At 39.8% G+C, this 22,056-nt stretch overlaps 2 protein-coding genes across 4 annotated transcripts; both read left to right on the top strand.

The window, feature by feature from the left end:
* Positions 1 to 1,374: 1,374 nt before the first annotated feature.
* LOC122822184 (aconitate hydratase, mitochondrial-like) lies at positions 1,375 to 16,315 on the top strand. Of its 2 annotated transcripts, none has more exons than XM_044100652.1 (18): positions 1,375 to 1,456; positions 2,960 to 3,102; positions 4,039 to 4,297; positions 4,481 to 4,573; positions 5,517 to 5,675; positions 5,768 to 5,918; positions 6,856 to 6,960; positions 7,034 to 7,125; positions 7,980 to 8,085; positions 8,312 to 8,469; positions 8,951 to 9,024; positions 9,764 to 9,875; positions 10,016 to 10,198; positions 10,309 to 10,404; positions 11,603 to 11,794; positions 11,960 to 12,092; positions 13,475 to 13,596; positions 13,678 to 16,315. In XM_044100652.1, exons 1-18 carry the CDS (start codon positions 1,421 to 1,423, stop codon positions 13,807 to 13,809), a joined length of 2,346 nt encoding a protein of 781 aa, XP_043956587.1. In that variant the 5' UTR covers positions 1,375 to 1,420; the 3' UTR covers positions 13,810 to 16,315. The 2 variants fall into 2 exon arrangements, with proteins under 2 accessions (XP_043956587.1, XP_043956588.1); XM_044100653.1 differs by lacking the exon at positions 1,375 to 1,456 and adding an exon at positions 1,465 to 1,583.
* Positions 16,316 to 16,476: 161 nt separating this feature from the next.
* Positions 16,477 to 21,920, top strand: polr3h (polymerase (RNA) III (DNA directed) polypeptide H). 2 transcript variants are annotated; one of them, XM_044100657.1, is made up of 6 exons: positions 16,477 to 16,815; positions 17,958 to 18,054; positions 18,176 to 18,262; positions 19,324 to 19,387; positions 19,495 to 19,729; positions 20,805 to 21,920. In XM_044100657.1, exons 1-6 carry the CDS (start codon positions 16,705 to 16,707, stop codon positions 20,853 to 20,855), a joined length of 645 nt encoding a protein of 214 aa, XP_043956592.1. In that variant the 5' UTR covers positions 16,477 to 16,704; the 3' UTR covers positions 20,856 to 21,920. The 2 variants fall into 2 exon arrangements, with proteins under 2 accessions (XP_043956592.1, XP_043956591.1); XM_044100656.1 differs by having other exon boundaries at positions 16,487 to 16,815; positions 19,495 to 19,738.
* Positions 21,921 to 22,056: the final 136 nt, after the last annotated feature.

Below are 22,056 nucleotides of genomic sequence, written 5' to 3'. Positions count from 1 at the left end.
GAGACATTTTTCTTCACTGAACAATTTACTAAAAATACTAACAGTGATAGCAACAGAGTTTTTATTGGCTGATATGGAGGAAGACCACCAGTTTATTGGTCAGCAGCAGCTGAAGCGAAGTAAGTTTTGGCAATGGCTTATGGGATATGATGTTCCTAAAGGTTTCAGTAAATGTTTATGTTTTTCACTGCGGTGAGCATTTATTGAATTTTTTTATAGGATTTAAAAAAGACTTTGACTTCACATCAGCTGTTCTTGAAATAACAGTCATAGCTTTACAATACTATATACAGTCTTCTAGTGTTTACAACAAGAATGACAATAAACTGGGGTACCAAAAAATAAATAAATTAAAGTGCAAACATTTTAAAACATGTGAAATGATAATTACCAGTTTGATTATTATTACTTCACAGTGAATGAGGAAAGAAACTGATAATGCTTTTCTGATCATATTTATTTGTTCTAAAAGAAACAAGCTGGGAGATGAAACTCATCTCTTCCTGAACAGAAACAATTTATGCGTGAGACACCTAAAAAGAAAGTACAGTAAAACCAACTCAGTCACAATCATGTGAACAATGCTGTGTGTATCATCAGAGCGGATTATGAAACACACCCTTGGACAGTTTTCCTTTATAGAGCAATAAAACACCCAACCTCCCTAAAAAAAATACTGACTGAAGAGCCAAACTGACCAATTTTGTGTAGTAATTTCCCCTAAAATAAATTTCACCTGGTATTTAAGAAGTTGTTCAGTAATCTGAGTATTGGTTTTAAATAATCTAATAAGCACAGACCTTTTTCAACAAATCCAAAAGCATAATGTGTGGACTCATGACTCACCATAGGCAGCTTCACATTGTATTTTGGCCACTCTTGAAAGATTGTTAAATAAACTAATCAACCAAAATAAAGATTTTTGTAATTTTTTTTCTAAATGTCAGATGAGACAATGATTGTCCTTTTTGACAACAATAACAAAAAGCAATTTCGGAGGATAAATATCCAACCAGAAAGATGTCAAAGGTTTTCTGGCTGTGTACAAACAGGATATAGCTTTAACCACATTTGGTACATTCAGTATAATATGGGGCTATCCAACTTGCGCACGCAGTTGTTGTTATGAAAATATTTGAAGCTTGTTGTTTAATTGTTGCACTCTAAAATACCAAATTATTCAAATGCGTCAATAAAAAAAACATTATTTTAATTGAAAGTAAAAGTATTAGATTTTTATGGGTGAAACATATTTTATATTAAAGCATTAAACACACGAACGAATAAATCAAAATCACGAATAAATTTAAAATCATAATTTTGTATAAAATTAGATGTGAAATTGAACCTTGACTTCTCTTTCTTGAGTAAGTTGCTGACGTGATGAAAGTGCGACACGCCGCGGAGAAGAAACTACAAAATGGCGTCTTACTGCGTGACCGTAACCAGACTCCGGGTGAGAAAATGTGTTTATACTCTTACAGGGCTGCTTTTGAACATGTAATTAATTAACATGATCGACTACAGTCAGCAGAAGTCAGGCGGTGTCTGATAACGAGTCTTCAGCCGCTGCTATTCGCAAGGTGAACGCAAGGTTACGTGTTTTACGACGCGGTTTAACTCCTGACAGCTGCAGCTTACTGAGTCACATAAGTTCACAGTGACAGACTCCCTGATGAGCCCCTCTCACGCGCACATGAATGTGATTTAATAACGGTCAGTTTATGTTGTTTCTGATAAGCAGAGCACAATTTAAATCCTTTAACAATGCGTGTTTTAATGTTTCCGGGTTCAGGTCTTGTTTACGTTTGTCCTGCGTCAATAATTTGTACATAAACCTCAAAGATAAAGGCTGGTGTCACGCTATTAAAATGGTGCTAAATTGTAGGAGGCAAATTTCTTTATTGTGTTGAACAAGTTCAAGTTGGTAAGAATTATTCAAACTTTAATGAAGCACTTTTTGGTAGGAGTTTATCATCATTTAATTTCCAGAATCCTGATTTGACATGACATCTTTTAAAATTAAAATGTAAGCAAAAAAATTTTTTTTCAACTGATCCTTCTTTTACATTGTATTTTGAGTGAGAGCTTCTTGGTTGAATAACAATAATTTATCTAGCAATTTTCACAGACAAAATCCAAAACTTTACGATCAAATGTTAAACATAATAGTTTTATTGCTGTTTTTATTTTTATTTTTTGTAATTTCACCCCATTTATTTTCACTTTAATTGTACCCGAAAAAAGTCTCAGGCTTTACAAGTTTTAAAAAGACTTACAGAAGAAGTCTTTTAACATCTCAGAGAAAACACAGCATGTTGATAGGAGTCTACATACTTTTCTAATGGCTTTATTAAAACACTAAGGCAAAAACGTGAAATACAGATCATAATAGAATAAAAACTGTATTAAAAACCCTTTTCTTTCTTACCGTATTCCTGGAGAGAGAATGTGTGCAGATCAAAGATTGACAGTATTTCAGATGCCTTAGTAACCTTGGTTACCAGGTTGTGAAAATGTTTAATCCTGTCGGAGTTATCAAATTACCCAGAGTTCAGTGGGTGGGTGAGGCCAGTCTGCTGCAATATGAGCTGTAAGAACCTTCACCCAGTTTTCTCAGAGAGCAGCGATGGTAAAAATGCAGCACAAACAAATAAGTGACACCTGTCTGGTCAGCTGTCGCAGTGACACACTTCTGTTCAGCTCTGAAGTGTAATTGTTGTGACAAAACACTTTTACTTTTTACATACATGAATAAATGTTTTGATCTTATTGCGAAAATCTGACTTGAGCCGTTTATGGATAAGATGGAGCGTTTTATTTGTGCAGCTAACTGTACTTTAACCAGCTTTACTGTACCTATTCATTGACTTGTGTAATAAAAATTCCTCTCTTTCCAACACGTTGACTAAATGCTTTGATAAAGTTCTGCTTTCATTTGCTGCCTCTCCTGGTCCAGCTGGCTCTCGGAACCGGGGCGAGGCGGTTTCATGTCGCCCCCGTCTTCAGCGCCAGGGCCGGGGCGGCCATGAGCCGCTTTGAGCCCGGCTCCAGCATCGGTTACGGAAAGATGCGCGAGAACATCGGTGTCGTACGCAGGAGGTCAGCAGTTCCTCAAACTGTGATGTTACTCTACAGACTCCTCTGTGTTTTAAATGGGATTTTATGACGCAGCTCAGCACACAAGTGTAATGGTACAATTTTGATAACGCTACTTAAAATTTACTACAACCAACCTCTTCAGAAGTCAGCGATAGTAAACACGTTTTAGTTATTTTTTAAGCGGTTTGTCCAAATTGCCAAATTAGGCTTGAAATTAGAAGTTACCGCTAGCTACATATTGATGTTCAAATTATTTAAAATATTTAAATATGATGCTAATCAGCGTCACACCACTGTGGCTCTCTGCAGCTTGCGGAAATGCTTAAATAATGGTGGCATCATGTCCTGCATGTGAACCCACATGTATCATCTGTCTTATTGAATTTTAAAGCCTGTTTGGAATTGTCATCTTCTCTTCCTTGATAAATTATTCAAATAGTTTTATTGCCTTCTACTACCGCTACTATATTTACAAAGTACTTCAAAGCAACTGCGACAAAAAGCTTTACAGATAAAAATCAATAAGCATTTAAAATATGGGAAGTACCAAAGACAGCAATACTCTGTTGTTAAAATCCTGCAATATATTTCTTATCAGTACGGGAAATTTGATTTATCATTGTCATGATAAATTCCAATGAATGACGTGTAAACCCCGCAACAAACAGTCGTGTTGTGGGATTGTTTGTTTTACAATTTTTTTTCCATATTTTTTATTTCATTTTATTGAAATCACCAATAAATGTCAATTTACTTGACATTTTTACTAAATGCAGTTACTGTGCAGAGTTTAGTGATACAAATCACACTTCTTTATGATGCATATGTGTCGCACAAAATCCTGATAAAATTCAGTGAAGTTTCAAAAAGAAAAAGAAAAGTTCAAGCACACGTTGAAATCCTTCCTAAACGCTTTCCCACCATCCTTCACGCCAGGCTCGGCAGGCCTCTGACTCTGTCCGAGAAGATCGTCTACGGCCACCTGGACGATCCGTCGGGGCAGGAGATCGACCGCGGACGCACCTACCTGCGCCTGCGTCCGGACCGCGTGGCCATGCAGGACGCCACGGCCCAGATGGCCATGCTGCAGTTCATCAGCAGCGGCCTGCCCAGGGTGGCCGTGCCCTCCACCATCCACTGCGACCACCTGATCGAAGCTCAGATCGGAGGAGCTCAGGACCTGCAGAGGGCAAAGGTGAGCCGAGACCAGAGGAAGATTCACTTCCTGAACCGTATCGATGCGTTTTAGCTTCAGCGGCTCCTCTGTTGCGCTTTGGAAATTCACAGCGAACATCAGATCAAAGCACGGACCACTAACTCTAGGAAAATGTTCACGAGTCTCATACTCTAGTTGCTTCCTTCTGTTCCCTGAAAACAGGAAGTGAACCAGGAAGTGTACAACTTCCTTGCGACTTCCGCTGCTAAATATGGAGTCGGCTTCTGGAAACCAGGTTCAGGGATCATCCACCAGGTACAGCGTTTACAATATTGTACGATAAATCTGGCTGGGGCTGCTCTTGTTTTATGCTTGGCTTATTTCACTTGACAATTATATAGTGCTTGAATTTGAATGAGGTGTTTTCAAGGTTTGGAAAGTGCTGGATTTCCATATAGCATCCTTGAAAGTGCTTGAGTTTTGTAATAAAGTGCAATATAGCATTTGAGAAATTTAGGAAACAGTTTCTTGTAGTCAAACCAAGATATTTAAAAAAATAAATAAATAAAAGAGACACATTTTTTTCCAATGTCTAAAGTTGAACCAGACTAAATTTCTCTCTTGTTTTTTTTAGGTCAGTTAGAATTACCAAAATTATTCCTGTTTACTAAATACCAGAAAATCTAGGGAGAACTTTTTTTTTTCTTCTTTCTAGATTTGCATGTAACTCATTTCATGTACCATGTACAGCTGTTCTCAGACCAGCCAGGTGTACAGGTTATGTGTGAGAGAGACGATTCAAAACATTAAATTTGTTGTGTTTTAGTTTATCTTGTCCCTGCTGTTTTATGTGGAGTATTGCTACAAGACATTATTGACAGTAATAAATTATATGATTCACAATAGTGAATTGAAAATGTCTTCAGTTCATTTGTGTTGTTTTTATCTCAGAAGTGTGATGCTGGAAAAAGTGCACAAAACATGAAATTTGCCTGTTATTGGATTTGTGATCGTTATGTTTAGTTTTTTTTTATTATAAAAAAAACAAAACTCATCGACTCTTGAATTTTGTTTTTAAGGACAAAAGAGGGAGAATAAACAACATAATAAAATTTGTATGTCGAGACAATATTTCCTCATTCATCAAATAAGCACAATTTTTATTTGGTCTTTTGATGAACTACTGTTACACAACATCACTGATTTCTGCTCTGAGTTGTGACCCAGTTCAAAGAGTGTGAACCCGCTGCCTAAACAGATCATCCTGGAGAATTACGCCTATCCGGGCGTGATGCTCATCGGAACCGACTCCCACACGCCCAACGGCGGCGGCCTCGGCGGCATCTGCATCGGAGTGGGCGGAGCCGACGCCGTCGACGTCATGGCTGGAATCCCGTGGGAGCTCAAGTGTCCCAAGGTGGGTTTTAATTTTAGCTCATATTCAATGAACTTTTAATTTTGCCTTTGCCCATGTTTCTCCTCAAAGTTGCCTGTGTGGTTTTCCCGTAGGTGATCGGAGTGAGACTGACCGGGACGCTGTCCGGTTGGACTTCCCCAAAGGATGTCATCCTGAAGGTTGCCGGCATTCTGACCGTGAAAGGCGGCACGGGGGCCATTGTGGAGTATCACGGACCTGGAGTGGACTCCATTTCCTGCACAGGTAAGACTGAGGCGAAGGGAAAATCCTAAGGTGTTATAAATTAAACCCAGCTATCAAAGACAGGTCCGGACTTTATCAAAACGTTGTGGTTCTGATTTCGATGCAAGAAGCAATTCAGGTCCGTACCTTCACTCTGAAATTCGTCAAATGCTGCCAACAAATCTGTCATGGATCATGAAGCCGGAAAGCTCCAAATTATTTTTTTGTTGATCTACATTTAGCCTTCCTGTTATCTCCCAAAAGTCTCGCTCTCTTTTTCTTGCTTTCTCTTTTAAGAAACAAAATACAAATGACAAAAAATAGTTTTAAAAAATTCCTTCATTCCTTCTGCAAGTTGTACGATGGATTGTTAGAGCCGAATTATGAGAATATTTCTTTCTAATTATGAGAAAATATTCATAATATTAGCAGAATAAAGGCACAGTTTTAACATAAGAACCTCCTAATAGTACAAAAAAGTTGTTTTAATGAGAAAAAGCTTGGATAATTGTTTTTTGTGTTATTTTTTGAGGATAACGTTTCATAAAATTACAACTTTATTCGCCTAAAATTCTGACTTAATACTGGTAATATTAAGACCTTATTTTCACATTTCTATGACTGTATTCTTGTATTATTTCTGACTTAATTCTCATGATTAGAAAGGAAAAAACAAACCTTAGCCTGAACTTCACATTTTGTTGTAGAGTTGACCTGAATTCAAAGCCCAATTAAAAAGAAGCTCTAAATCAAACAAGATGGCCGCCTTGGGCTTGCTGACATCACCCTGAGCTGTAGAAGCTGAAGAAATTTCAAGACCTCAAATCTTGAAAAAACAGACAGATAGAAATTCAACAATTTGTGATCAGAATTGGTGTTTTTTCTTTTCTTTCTTTCTTTTTTTTTTTCTTACCGTTGCATCTGTAGTGATTGACAACTATAAATTGATGCGTTGCAGGAATGGCCACTATCTGCAACATGGGCGCTGAGATCGGAGCCACCACCTCGGTTTTCCCCTACAACCACCGCATGAAGACGTACCTGCAGAAAACCGGCCGCCGAGGTCCGCCTCTCGAAGTCCGTGTCGGATTCCTCAGCCTCCGTCGGCCTCACCTCCGTTTCCTTCTGTTCTCCAGAAATCGCCTCGGCTGCCGATGGGTTCAGAGACGACCTCGTTCCCGATGAGGGCTGTGAATACGACCAAGTCATCGAGATCAACCTCAGTGAGGTGACTTACAGGGCGAACGACACAAACTGCAAAAAAACCGCGTGCTGACCCAGTTTCTACTGAAAATATCCTAGTAGCCCTGGAATAAGACAAACTAGCTTACAAGCTCTAAAAATGAGCTTGTTTTGAGTCAATAATTCCTTAATATTGATGAAGAAGTACTCACTATGAGTGGAAATAATCTGCCAGTGGAACAAGATATTTTAACTTATAATAGGAAGTATGTCTTGTTCCACTGGCAGGTTGTTTCACTTATAACTACCAATTTTGTTTTTAGCAATATTAAGGAAATATTACCTTGAAACAAGACCCTATGTCTTACTGAAAAGTTACTTGTAATATAGTTTGTTTTATTTTACGTGCACTAAGATATTTGTTGGCCTGTCACAATAAACAAGGAATCGATTAATCGCACGATAAATTAAAAGAAACTCAATAACTTTCACTTGTTTGCTTTATCGTCCTTCTGTTTTCTTTCTCTTTTTACCAGAAACTGAATGAGAAACATCTTCCGTTTGGTGTTTTTGTCTCAACTAGCCCTCTTTTGAATGATGATTTTATTTACGGAAACTTCATAATTCACTTTATTAGAATTTAAAGGTTATTGATCCTTGAGAATGTGTTCTTGCATTATTGTGCCACTATCACCATTATATATTATATGATGTTACTACTATATAATTGAAAATGGTTTCAAAACAACAATATTATCGTTCATCGCAATAAGTTCCGGGTCAATTTATCGTCCAGCAAACTTTGTTATTGTGACAGTGCCAGAAATACTTGGCGAGACTTTGAGTTTTTGCAGTGCAGTTCAAGGGTCTTATTACTTTTCTTCTTCGTTGCTTTTCCAGCTGAAGCCTCACATCAACGGGCCGTTCACCCCCGACTTGGCCCATCACGTGTCTGAGATCGGAGCCGTCGCTAAGAAAAGCGGGTGGCCCCTGGAGGTTAAAGTCGGTGGGTATTTGTGTCGCGGCCGTATCACCTTACGCTCTCTGTTAATGCTTCGTTCAGGGAAATCAGACACCCGGGTCTTTGTTCCTCCTCGCTGCGGTATTGACCAGATCGCGTTTCGGCTCGGCTGGTCCTCTAAAGTCACCTTGAACGCAGCCTGTCAAACAAACGGGCATTTGCTTCTCGTCCGTTGTTGATTTGAAGTTTCTAAACTTTCGGGCCCGAACAGGTCTGATCGGCAGCTGCACCAACTCCAGCTACGAAGACATGGGCAGAGCGGCCTCTCTGGCCAAGCAGGCTCTGGACAAAGGCCTGAAGTGTAAGGCCCAGTTCACGGTCACGCCGGGCTCGGAGCAGATCCGCGCCACCATCGAGAGAGATGGATATGTGAGTCCAAAAATACACAGGAAAAGAAAGAAAGAAAGTTCAGCTTTTTATGAGACATCAAACATCTAACCCAGGGGTTTATATTCTTACTCTCAGACCACCGGAATAGAACTCATGTTGAGAGGTTACATGATTTAAAATATTTCTACTATAATTTCTTGTAATTTTTCAAGATCCACTATTTTATTTCCACTTTTAGGATTTAAAATGCAGACAAACATAAAAATGAGCAAAACGAGGATGACAGATTTAAAATCATACTACTGTTACTTTTAGTGTCATTTTCTGTGGAAATTCAATGCAGATATAGTAGGAATGAACTGACAAACTGGTAGAAACATGAGTTTGTTCTTTATCATTTTTAGCCAAAGTGATTAAGAGCCATTTTGAAAGGTGTGAAGAGCCACTTGCTCAGGTTGCAGACCCCAGATCTGATGTGTTTTTGTGTTTTTGTTTTCCTACCCTCTCATGTATGTCTCAGGCCAAGATTTTGAGCGATGTTGGAGGAGTCATTCTGGCGAACGCTTGCGGTCCGTGCATCGGCCAGTGGGACAGGTACGCGTCTCGTTTATAAAACCCGGTTCAGATTCAGAGCAGAAAAGCTGGGCTGATGACTCCTGGCTTCGACGGTGAATACATCAGTTGTGGTTTTAACGGAGACTGTTTCAAAATTAATGGAACGATTTAAATACTAAAGAGCTTTCCACACAAAGCGGGATTTATTTCGTCTTCTGAAGGCAGTGAGAGCCTTTGGATGGAGTCCAGTGCAACTCTTTGACTTCAGACGTCGCCTGATTAGTAAATGTGGCCCTCTTCTGTGAAAGTTCACTTTGGTATAATTACAAATTTCCTGTAAAGGCATCAGCTTTACAGTGATACCCCTAAATAAAATCCAGTTGCTTGCCACACTCTATCCTCCTCCTTCCAGTTCACAATGGGCTGCTTTCTGTTGCTCCAGCACGTAAAATCTCAATAAAACACAGTTTGCTTTTTGACAAAATGTGGGAAAGTTAAAGGATTGTGAATGTGGTTGGAGTGTTGTGTAATTCAAAGGAAAAATATATCTAAACTAGTTCTAGATGCAAGGTTATGGGTACGTTTTGTCGTTCCTGTGAAAATCTGGACAAATGATTACAATCTTGTCCTTTTTATTCATGTTTTCAATCTCAAATGACAATCATAAGCCAAGGTGACAGACCTCAACAGTTTAAGATGAGGAAGCCACTGGGCTGTTTTATTGTATTTGTCGGTTAAGTTATGTTTTGAGTTATGTTTGCTCTTTTTCTGTTTTTAGGAGAGACGTTAAGAGGGGAGAGAAGAACACCATAGTGACGTCCTTCAACAGGAACTTCACTGCCAGGAATGATGCTAACCCGGCGACTCACGCTTTCGTAACGTCTCCTGAAGTGAGAGCGCCACACAGGCGTGGGCTAGAAAACCATCCATCCACTTTAAAATCATAAAGTTCTTATTTATTTCATGTACGTCAGGGAGGATTTGCACTTTCTTTCTAAGTTTTGTTGCGTTTTGCCGTAATTTATCGCAGATCGTCACAGCTCTGGCTCTGGCCGGGACCCTCAGCTTCAACCCGGAGACCGACTACCTGACCGCCCCCAGTGGGGAGAAGTTCAAGCTGGAGCCTCCCACAGGCGACGAGCTCCCGTCCAGAGACTTCGACCCGGGCCAGGACACGTACCAGCACCCCCCTGCTGAGAGCGCCTCGGTCCGGGTGAGGCGCGAAGACGTGCCGATCAACATCGGGACACTCCAGAAAGTTGTGAACGTTTTGACGTGCAGACGGAAGAGCGCTCGTTTTGACCCTGTGTTGTTGCCGTACAGGTGGACGTGAGCCGCTCCAGCACGCGTCTGCAGCTGTTGGAGCCTTTCGACAAGTGGGACGGGAGAGATCTGGAGGACATGAGGGTCCTCATCAAGGTACGGTAGATGTATTTACCTCACAGGAGAATCGCTCCAGAGTTGCATAATGTGTCTTGTTAGAGGAATTAGTTGTTTTTTTTCTGAGCCAGTTGATAGATTAACGGATCTGCCTGTTTCTGTTAACCTTGGTACTTTAGTTTCCAGGTGCGAGTAAGTCCTGGTGCTGTTCTTGTTTTTGGGCTACCGTGACCTTTGACCTTGTTACCAGTGTTTGTGCTTGAACTCGTGTTGAATGAAGTGTATGGATTGTAGCAGTTTAAGGGTAAATAGCCTACATTTCCATTTGATTACGTATTTGAACAGCTCTTTTTTTAGGGTGGAGAGATTATACAGTAACAAAGTTCAAATAATAAATAATAAATAATTAGGTGCGAAACTTTAAAATTTGATGGGGTTTCTCTAATCCACAGAGCCAAAGGCATGCATACAATTTAACCATACATAAGTATATTTGTGTGTGCGTGAACCCCAAGAGGGTGTAAATCTTTATGCTGTCTCTACACCACAGTAGCCCAGAAGGGACAAAACAACAACTGGCTCTTCAAAAATTCGGTTTCAATAACTAATTAATCATATTAACATTTAAATTTAGCTCAATAATTTCTATTCTGATGACATCATTTGACTTTTTTTGTAGTAGAGACATTATAATCCATCTTATGGTTTTGGTTGTGTTTTATTTTGCGTATTTAAAATATCTAGTCGTTCCAGTGTGAATTGTTCTTTACAAAATGAAAGTGCCTTGGACTTTGAAAAGGCGAACCTGCATTATTATGTCATTATTAATAAACGACTTGACAATGGTGACCAAACCACAATGCTAGCCAAGGTTTCCCCCAGAAAACCTGCTAGGCCTGGTGGTTGAGCGCTCGGCCCGCCGTGTTTTTGAGATAAAAAATGTTTAATGTTGACAGAAAATTTGAAAGTATCACTTGATAATTATCTGTTATTGAAAGATTAACACCTGAACACCAACTATAAAATCCTAAAAAATGCTAACATTTTAAAAAGACTTAAATAAATAAGCAATGCTTAGCCTGGTGGGGGCAGAAGTGTTTTATAAGCCTGGTGGCCCGCCAGGCTTATAAAACGCTGCAGAAAACCCTGGTCATCGTTTTATCGCAATGCTCTCTGGGACAACTTGTCGTCCGGCGTTGTCGTGACAAACCTCACTCCCCGTGTTTCCCACCAAAAGGTTAAGGGAAAATGCACCACCGACCACATCAGCGCCGCCGGGCCCTGGCTGAAGTTCCGCGGCCACCTGGACAACATCTCCAACAACCTGCTGATCGGCGCCGTCAACATGGAGAACGACGCCGTCAACAAGGTGAAGAACCAGCTGACCGGGGAGTACGGAGGCGTCCCAGACGTGGCTCGCTTCTACAAGGTGGGGCACCCGTCACCCGGTTTTCATCTTACTTTATTCACCTTCTGTTTTGTTTTTGCTTGTTACTGCCAGCTTGCAATCTGCTCATATTTACTGAATCTTATTTCATAGCTCTCTTCCCTGTGGAGTGGATCGTGAATCTTTGCTGATCTCTCATAAATGCAGGCCCACGGCGTGAACTGGGTGGTGGTGGGAGGTGAGAACTACGGGGAGGGATCCAGTCGGGAGCACGCCGCCCTGGAGCCACGGCACCTGGGGGGACGCGCCATCATCGTCAAGAGCTTTGCCAGAATCCACGGTTAGTTTCTCAGTAGAGGAATAAAAAAAAGTTTCATTTCCTCTTAATGGAACTGATCAGGTAGGGATTAATGTATTCCTAAATTAGAAAATGTGATAATTTAATGCATTTAATTTTGTTTTATTCCGGTACACAAAGTCTTGGGGGGGGAAATATGCTTCCTATTTATTATTTTTAATCATTTATATCCTAAACCATTTCTCATTTTGTCGTGCTTTAACCACAAACTTTATTATTATTATTATTATTATTATTATTATTATTATTATTATTATTATTATTATTATTATTATTATTATTATTATTATTATTATTATTATTATTTCCAGCTATTTTACTGAGATGTGTGATGGACCAGACACAGCAACAGATTTGTAACAGAATCTAACTTGGATTTAGTTTTGGACTTTGACTAGGCCCTTCCAACACGTCAATATGCTCTTATCACTGCTTCTTATACCCTTTATAACAAGTCTCACCTCAATAAACGTGGCGTTTTTGAAGCAGTCAGACATTATAAAGCAGGACTGCAGCTGGACTTTTGAAATTGATCTCCACAACAAAATAAACAAAACAACAACAACAAAAACGAAAAAAAATGTTAGCGCTACATATTGCTTGATCGAGTGAGTGATGCATTTTTATTACAACTTTTTTATTTTTACCCAGAAAACATCATCTTCTGCTGCCACCAGCATGCTAGGTCTGTCTCGCTGCAAATGTTACTGGACTATAAATTGTCATAGTAATTACTGCGATGCACCATGATGTTGTTTTGAGACCATTTCACAGTAATGTTATGATGATAATGGAATAATAATGCAAGTTTGCCCTCTCACAAACTAGCAATCTTACATTTTTGTACAAAATACTTCACACTGGAACTGGAAGATGATTTAGATACACAACAACCAAAAACAATGAATGAAGCAGAAATAAAAATCACACACAACTAAAACCTTAAATAAAATAGATTATAAAGTCTGTACGCACAGAAGATGTTCATGACCAAAATGTAAATTATGGAGCTTATTTTAATTCCTCATGTGATTGATTAATCAATTAATCGCGCCAGGTTTCAAAATTTTGACGATGCGTTCAGGATGATGAGCAGTGTTGGTTTTCTGACAAGCTGAATTGTTTAGTTTTGGTTTCATTTGACCTCCTTCCACAGTTAATTATCAAATTTACACGAGGTTCACGAGTCCAAAAGTAAATCTAAACCATTTAAAAAATAAAAATAAAAATTCTACTTAGAATGACATCATTTTCTCATCTTTGTTTCTCCATAGAGCAAACCTTAAGTTCCCTGCCCTGCTAGATGCATCAGAGTTTTTTCTTTCACTTTTATTTTATTGTTTATTTATTTTATTTTTTTACAGAGGCCAATCTGAAGAAGCAAGGCCTGCTGCCTCTGACGTTCTCCAACCCCGACGACTACGACAGAATCCGCCCGGACGACAAGATTTCCATCACCGGCCTCAAGTCCTTCGCTCCCGGGAAGGTGAGCGGCGTTCTGCGCCGGTGACATCATCCATCATCCGACGCTTCCTGCTGACGCGTGGCCCTGTCTCCCGTCTCCTAGCCGCTGACGGCCGTGATCAAGCACTGCGACGGAAGCCAGGAGTCCGTCTCCCTGAGCCACACCTTCAACGAGACGCAGATCGAGTGGTTCAAGGCCGGCTCGGCTCTCAACAGGATGAAGGAGCTGCAGTAGCTGCCTGAGAGGAGAGAAACGGCGGAGGGTGACCGGGCAGGAAACCCACTCGTGTTTAGTGGTTTTAGTGGTTTTCACTCCCAGGATGCAACACACATGCATTAAAAAGGTCGCTGTACCGATAGAAAGCGCACACTGACGAATTAGCACTTAGGTTCTTAAAGCCCTCTCAGTTCACATGTTGAGTTGCACAAGTTTAGTGAAAGTATTTGGAAAAAAATTATATATATTTAACTTTTGTTGCACTAGAATCTCTTCAATATCTGAAACATTCCAATTACAGTGAATCATGTGAGCATTTAATGCTTCTTATTAGTGTTTCTAGGCTTGATTTAAACTCTGATGTAACCAAATGGGAACGTGACTTTTTAATTTAAAAACATGAAGCTCTGAAATCTCTTACAACTCAACCCGTTCCAAAACTAGTCTTGTTTTTCCGATGTATCTCGTTTTAAATGTTTATCCGTAGAAACCAACCGATAAGCTGATCATTTTTGTTCTGATTTTTATCGTTTTTGTCGACCCTTTACTGTGAAGGTTTAAGGCGATCCCAGGTCGTCCTTTCCTGCTTTCTGACATCGTTACTGACTTGAACAAATGGACTAAATTCACTGTACTACTAACTGTCATGTTGTTGCATCTTTGCCAAAAATTAACTTAGAAACCAATCATTCGTCTGTGCTGTCAGCTGCAGCTCATTCTTTTCTCAATTTATGTATTTTTCTTTAACGTAAAAAAGCTATTTTCGTCTGCACTAGTCACGTCAGTGTCCACACACTCCCTGCAGCCGTTCCCATGATGCTGCCTTATACAGCGCCTCGCAAAAGTATTCATAACACCTCAACTTCTTAACTTTTTGTGATATCACAGCCACAAAATTCAGTAGTTCTTTTGTTTTTGTTTTTTAAATGGGACAGACCAACACAAAGTTATGGATAATTTTGAAGAGAAAAAAATTATGCATGATCATTTGATGATTTCTTTTTCAGATAAAAATCTGGTATGCAATTGAATTTTTGGGTATCGGAAGAAAAGGGGCTGATTAGAAGGGAGTTTGCTGCGCCCTTTTATCTACCTTGTGGGCAGAAAACAGTTACATGCCACACTTTTCAGATTTTTTTTTTGTCAGAAAAACCCCCCGTCAACATTACAACTAAGCCCTGCTTTGTATTGATCTTCCATAAAATCATAATAAAATACGTTGACAATTTCAAAAAGATAAAAAAAAAAAAAAAAGACTTTTGCAAGGCACTTTGAATCACTGTGATTCCTCACAAACCAGAATAAATTACCCGTTCTGCTGCAGTAAATTGACATATTTTCATTTTTTAAATGAATGTTTTGTGTCGAGGTTTGTTTCGGCTTTTAAAAAAATGTCCGTCATCGTCAGACTCCTGTCGTCCCATCTGGAAAATCTGAAACGGGAGCTTTTAATCTACCAAGACCAGGTTCGTTTATCTGGACCGTAGAGCCGTTCTGTGTGGGGAAAAACCCAGTGTCACAGTCCGTCTATAGAGGAAAACTCCACACATGCATCATGTTGTGAAATCCTGTGGAGCTTCGCTAACCTGTCCAGTTTTTCTGTGGTTCGTCAGAACGTCTGCTTGCTGCTGTATGAATGAATGTTGTTCCACTTTCAAGGTTCTCCATGATGGGAACGTTGTTCTCTCTTAACGCACAATCTAGTAACCGGGTGCCTGTTCTCTCTTGAATTTCATTCGCTGCCAGTAGAAAGTCTGGAAAAATAAGTGTGGGTGAAGGAGGAGGCCAGACGTGACCTCGATGTTTAACCAAATATCTTTTCAAATATAATCCCTGAAGATATTCAATTAATATTGTCGTCATTTATTTCCTTGATTCTGCAGTCTGATGCATGGACATCAGGGTGAACCTTTCGCTTAAATTTCACAGGAAATCTGTAAATTCACAACAGGCAAATGTTAGTACTGATTGTAGTTGATTTAATTTGTCTTTCAATCCTAATTTGGTGAAGGTGAGCATTGATACTTTTGACTAAATAACTCCTTAAATGCTTAAATAACTAACTTGTAATGTGTCATCATAAATTGTCTTATAAAATTTTCAAGCTTACAGGTTGAAATGATTTACCAGGTTTAATTTTCCAGTCTTTTTCATAGAAAGTTGCTCTTTTCAAATGCATATGACTGATAACTCGGCTTTATTTACCCTCTGAATATTGTGAAACATTTGTCTTTAACAGTGAAACAAGGCAAGGCCTTGCTGTTTGGTGTGAGACAATTAATCAAAATGGCAGCCAACATGATGGCATTATCTCCTGGTTGAACTCAGTTGTAATCTGTATGACCAAGCTGCTACTGTTGAAATGTCTTCTAAACATGTCTTTTAATATGGAAGGATGCGCTTTCGTAGTCATGATTGCCATCAGTTGATTATTTTGTAAAATTAATCTGCTGGTTTTGTATCTTACAGAGTTGAAATAAAGTGATATTTACAAATATAAATAATAAAGATGTGGAATTATTGATTTTCTTTGCAGTTCAATTTGTTGTTAACTTTAAGTAACTTTATTTATTCACAACGAATGGCATGTAAAGGCACTTTATAAGTACGTATTCATCATGACTAACAGGAAGAGAGTAACTGGTTTTGAATGGTCTTTACGCTGTAGGAGTGAAATATTTCCAGGAGGGGGCGATAGTGAGACTTGCAGGCTGTCGCTCAAACCAGAAGAAGAAGAAGCTCACGTTGGTTTGGTGTGATGCTAGAAAGCAGCTTGTAGAGTAGCTGTCTTGGGTTTCTTGCTGCAGTGTGAGCCGCTGAAGCTATTAGAAGAACAAAAGAAAATTTAAAAAAAGATGTTCGCTTCCCTTCGCGTTTGAACCGCGTGTGTGGGGCTGCTGTCTCTCGTGGGTCATGTTCGTGCTGGTGGAGATGGTGGACACGGTGCGGATCCCTCCGTGGGTCTTTGACCGGCAGCTGAACGATGCCATAGCGGAGGAGCTGAACAAGAAGCTGGCCAACAAGGTGAGGGGTCGGCCGCATCGGAACCGCGACTGCGAACAAAACGGAACGCGCAGACATGATTTTAGCAGCAAACCTTTACAGAGCAGAGAGGAACGGGTGACGGCACAAAGCTGAGAGCTGGAGGTTTCTTATGGAGGCAAAGTGCTTTCCAGGTTTGGATAAGTTTGTGAAAACGGTATGGAGAAAATGTTTGTTTTTCCCAGTTCATTCCTGCAGCTTCATTTAAATGTCCGCTCATTTATTCACATGTATCCATCTATCAGTTTCTCTATACACATATTTCTGTCCGTTCATTCATTCAGTCGAGGTGATTTGTATAGCACATTTATCGTAAAAACACAAACATGCAAGTTCATAAACAGAACATATAGACATCCAATTTGATAAATCACGAAAATAGCAATACAATACATATCACATATGTTGCTGGCCAATTTTGCAGTGATTGTGCAGCTCTAAGCAGATTTTAGCCTTGATTTAAAGGAAATCAGTGTTTCAGCTGTTTTGCAGTTTTGTGGGGGTTTGTTCCAGATTTGCATTCGGTCTGCAGTAAATTCATAGCAAACGCTTGAATTTGTACTTTTTAAAAAATGGATTTAGAAGTCTGGAAATCTGATTCTTGGCTTCATACATTGAATATTTGTAAGAATCCTGGATCTGTCTTGGGATAAACAGAGCTACTAAGTTAAAGTTTAGTCCTCGGAAGAGGATTGTGGACTTTTGCCAAGTCCAACTTCCAGGTACCTAGCAACTATAAGCACCATGGCGACATCCAGGCTTAATGTTTCTCAGGAAGGAGACAGTTACTTTGTCCCAGAGACATAAACATGTTTTGCTGGAAAGATTACCAGCAAAACAAGGATACCCAAAAGGTTTAAAAGTCGTGCAGTTTCCAAGGCGATTGCACCAAATATTAAGGTAATGGCTGTTCACTTATGGAGGAAAAAGTTCCCTAATTTTATTAGACGTGAACGAAAATGGAATAGTCTCCTACAGTGTCAAGCTTGGAGAACAAAGACAAGTCTTTCTATATTTTATATGATCACATTGTTATCGTGTGACAACATATCTGTGCTACGTCCAAAACGTTTTTATTTTATTTTTCACAGTAAAAGTACAACACATGCTCTCTGACCCCCCAGGTGGTTTACAACGTGGGTCTCTGCATCTGCTTGTATGACATCACCAAACTGGAAGACTCCTATATTTTCCCTGGAGACGGCGCCTCGCACACTAAAGGTATGACGAGTGAAAGAAGTGCTGTGACACTTGACTGCTACATCGGTATTACTTATTGAATAAAAGCCTGATCCCATCGTTCCTTTGACTTCTTTTTGTTTTTTGTTTTGTTTTGGTTTAGTCCATTTCCGGTTTGTCGTCTTCCACCCGTTCCTCGACGAGATCCTCGCTGGCAAGATCAAATACTGCAGCCAGGAGGGAGTTCATGGTAACTACTGGCCTTCGCTAGTCATAATTCTGTCGACACAAGCAGGTATTTATTCCTGCTGAATGTAGAGTGTGGAATTCAACCCAGACTTCTGTTGTCTGACCTTCATCTCAAGGCTGTAGAGACTTGATGTGCAAATCATCACCCCTCCACTCCTGTGCGTTGACGGTCTACATGTGACGAGGAGCATTTTGGTTTTGTGCATAATGGCCGAGCGTTCCTGCTCAGGCCTCATCTATCTGAAGCTTTTTGTTCTCGAAGTCGCTCTATGACTGAACTAATGTCTGAGTTCAGATTTTAAAAACGGTTGCATTCATTCTTTAAGCCAATGTATAAAATTTTATTTGAACTGCAACTGATGATTATCTTAGTTATCTATTATTCTGCCGATTAATCGAGTAATCGGATAAAACAATTTGCCGTATTTTCCAGATTTTTCATTTAACAACTTCAGCCTTTTTATATATTAGAAATGCATCGAAAAGATGCGAATAAAGAAGTCATAAAGTCAAAATGTTATTGCAAAAACATCTGAAATTTATGCCTGATCGTTTGTAGCGAAGGTTCTGCAGCTAAAAACATCAACATGTTGGAAGCAGGTCAGCCCTTTTCTCCTACAGTTAACATGAATACAGTGAATAGATAATCTGTTGATAATCTTTGGATTAACAGATTGACATTCGGATAGCAAAAGGTGCTTTTTTAAAATTCTTTTTATTTTATAGAATTTGAACCAGATGAAGCCAAAGCTGCCACTTGAGTTCTGGGTGGAACATTTTTACAGACAAAGTTTTTGTTATCTATTTTTTTTTTTTTTTTTTTTGTGCTTAATTTCTGGTCTGATTGTGTTTGGTTTTTTTCAGCCCCATGGACTTTTTCTTTTGAATCTGTATAATCTAGTTAGCCATTAATCAAATACTAAATTGGTTGACGGTTATTTCAATCATTACCATTAATCCTGTTAATCTTTCAAGCCTGCAGATGAAATTAGTGCATGTTAAGCATTTATTTTTACAGTATTTACAGTGAATGTAAATGCGGTTGACCTCTCTGGTTCATAGTGACGATGGGCTTCTTCGATGACATTCTCATTCCACCCGAGTCTCTCCAGCAGCCGGCCAAATTGTATCCTGACCTTTGAAACAAACATCTGGTGGTCGAATGTTGTTTGCTTTGCGTGCCACCGAGTCGATCGTTTGGGTCGGCCCGTTCCTTAGCTTCACCCCCCAAAGCGACGAGGCCGAGCAGGTTTGGGTCTGGGAGTACGAGACGGACGAGGGAGCGCACGACCTCTACATGGACCCGGGAGAGGAGATCCGCTTCCGGGTGGCGGACGAAGTCTTCGTGGACACGTCGCCGACGGGGCCGGCCGCCGCCAAGACCGACGCGCCGGCCCCGCCCGGACAGTCGACTGCACCGCCGGCGGAGGAGAGCGGGGAGAAAAAAGAGGCTCCATACACACTCGTCGTAAGAACCGTTACGTTTCCTTTCCAGTCATTTAACACACAGACGGCTCCGATAGAGGTGGAAGTTCACGAAAATATCCAATGGGTTCAACTTGGACTTCTTCTGTTGTTTTCTTGAAGATGTTTAGCCTTTCCTCAGTTCTGAACACGAGTTGGAAACATCAGGTCAAAACTGATTGGACCTTTAGGATCACATGAGTACCTGGCCACGCCCTCCGCTCTGTTCCATGTCAATACAAACGTTAAAAATAATTTGTTTTAGTCTCAGTGTTTTACAGGCTGTAAAATGACTGTAGCTGTTAGAAAGACGAAACCAGCTGTATTTATCGACTTTAATTCCTTTTTTAATATAATTGTCGCTTTTTCTCCTCGTCTCCCCAGGTGGTTTTACAGCCGTTCACGTCTTGACACACTTTGAGGGACGTAACCAAAATAAACTTTGCATCGTCGGGTGACATGTTTGGATCGTGAAATTTAAATGACAGAAATATTAGATCAAATGAGAGCAAGGCTAGTGACTCGTATGACTTGAGCAGTCTTACCAGTCTGACTGTTCTGGCCACAATTTATAAGCCTGAGCATTTCAGAAAGCTCATTTCTTCTAGTAAAAGCAAAGAAGTGCAGTTTAAACTACGTAAAATAGTTTGTGGCGGTAATGACAAAATGGAAGAAAGTTTAAATACTTTCACAGACAGATTGGTAGATGGGCACCGCTGACAATCTTCAAAAGTATAATCATTGCAAAAAATCTGTTTTAATGTGTAGTTATCGTAAATAATGTGCAGGCGGAAGAGCTTTCTAAAAAGCTAGTAATTGCTAATGTGTCCCACTTGGGGGCGCCACTGCTCTAAAAGTGAGCACCACCTCTTATTACCGACTCTCTGAAGATACTTGGATGTTTTAAATTGTGGTTTCGTTGGAACGTTTCTCTGCCTGATGCCCGTCCTGTGGCTTTTAGAGAGGAAGACTCCTGCAGCTACGTGTGCAGCGACTCCAACATGTCGCAGCTTGACCACGCCGTTCATCCTGACTTTGCTTTTTTTTTTTTTTTTTTTTTTTTGTTGTTTCTGTTCCAGGGGACCATCTGTGAGCCAGGACTGGGTCTGCTGTCCTGGTGGAACAGCTAGCACTGCAGAGGAGGAACAAAGAGAGACGTGGGGCGACTGAGAGCAGACGGAGCGCTGCAGCCGATCCCGTCCGCCGACTTCAGGGACGGTGGACAGAAACCCGCTGGTTTTGTTACACGAGCGGAGCGCCGTGCTGGACGGAGCCACGCTCTGGAGCAAACCTGTCATACCGACCGAGTGCTCCTGTATGTATTTATTAACGAGAAATTAGATTAATTTGATTTATAAAACACGAGTTTCTGAAATAAAGTAAAAAAATAAAAAAAAAAAGCAACAAATGAACCGAATAATAATTTATTGATGTTGTTACACCTCTTAATAACTGAAAGCACAAACAGATTTTTTTAAAATTTGGTAAAGATTTGGTAAATCTGTGCGTTCTCCACACTTCTACACTTTTGTGATGGTAGGAGAGGAAAAAAAACTTGACATCACTTCCTGGCAACTGGTAACAAACTGTAGCAAAGGTTCTCTTCTGGCTAATTAGCCAAATTACTACTTAGCTGGTGTGTCACATCATATTTAGACCCCAGGGAAACAAGGAGGTAATATTTAGAGATCCCTTTTTAGACAACCTTTGATCAGCCTTTAAAAAAAATAAATAAAAAAAGTCACAGGATAAACACAAAAAGGGTCTGCTGAAGTTATTTTAAAGGAGCACTCAGTTTTTTATGAAAAAAAAAAACAACTTAAGATTTTATATTTTACAAGGTTTCTCCTCTGTTTTGGGAAGCAGAAACACAAAAATATTTATTTTTGAGGGAATAAAAATTTTCTGTTTTTATGTCGAGGTGAAACATTTATGCCACTAACAAATAACTGTCAACAATTAAAAATATATACATTTAGCTGCTTTTTTCTTTTTCTTTTTTTTTTTTTTTTTTTGCTAATAATTGTATGAAATGAAGGGAAAAGCACGGTGGTGGCTGCATCATATTGATACTGCTGCGTTGCTCAATGTTTATCGAATAAAAATGCTTGGATTACCTTCAAGCATTTTTTCAGAGTTGGTTTGAACCCAGATGTTTCAGTCATCACACATCCAGAGATTAGTCACCACCTGCGTTTAAAATCAGCAGTAAAGGCCAGTGAAGGACACAGACACGACCACAGTGTTCACTAGCAACCCACTCGCGTTTGTAAAATAAAATAAAAAAAAACAGAACAACAAGTTTCACTGAAGCGCCTGTCGATGCTGCTC

This window comes from Gambusia affinis, linkage group LG19 (genome assembly GCF_019740435.1).
Source record: "Gambusia affinis linkage group LG19, SWU_Gaff_1.0, whole genome shotgun sequence".
NCBI classification, from domain to species: domain Eukaryota; kingdom Metazoa; phylum Chordata; class Actinopteri; order Cyprinodontiformes; family Poeciliidae; genus Gambusia; species Gambusia affinis.
Note: the sequence above shows the minus strand (reverse complement) of the source record. Positions and strands in the feature narration are given on the sequence as shown.

Coding starts and splice junctions, on each gene's coding strand:
- LOC122822184 (XM_044100652.1), top strand. CDS start 1,421: ATGGCGTCTTACTGCGTGACCGTAACCAGACTCCGG. Junction 4,574..5,516: donor GTTCAGGGATCATCCACCAG/GTACAGCGTTTA, acceptor CTGCCTAAACAG/ATCATCCTGGAGAATTACGC. Junction 6,961..7,033: donor GCAGAAAACCGGCCGCCGAG/GTCCGCCTCTCG, acceptor TCTGTTCTCCAG/AAATCGCCTCGGCTGCCGAT.
- polr3h (XM_044100656.1), top strand. CDS start 16,705: ATGTTCGTGCTGGTGGAGATGGTGGACACGGTGCGGATCCCTCCGTGG. Junction 18,055..18,175: donor CGGCGCCTCGCACACTAAAG/GTATGACGAGTG, acceptor GTTTTGGTTTAG/TCCATTTCCGGTTTGTCGTC. Junction 19,388..19,494: donor CTCCAGCAGCCGGCCAAATT/GTATCCTGACCT, acceptor CACCCCCCAAAG/CGACGAGGCCGAGCAGGTTT.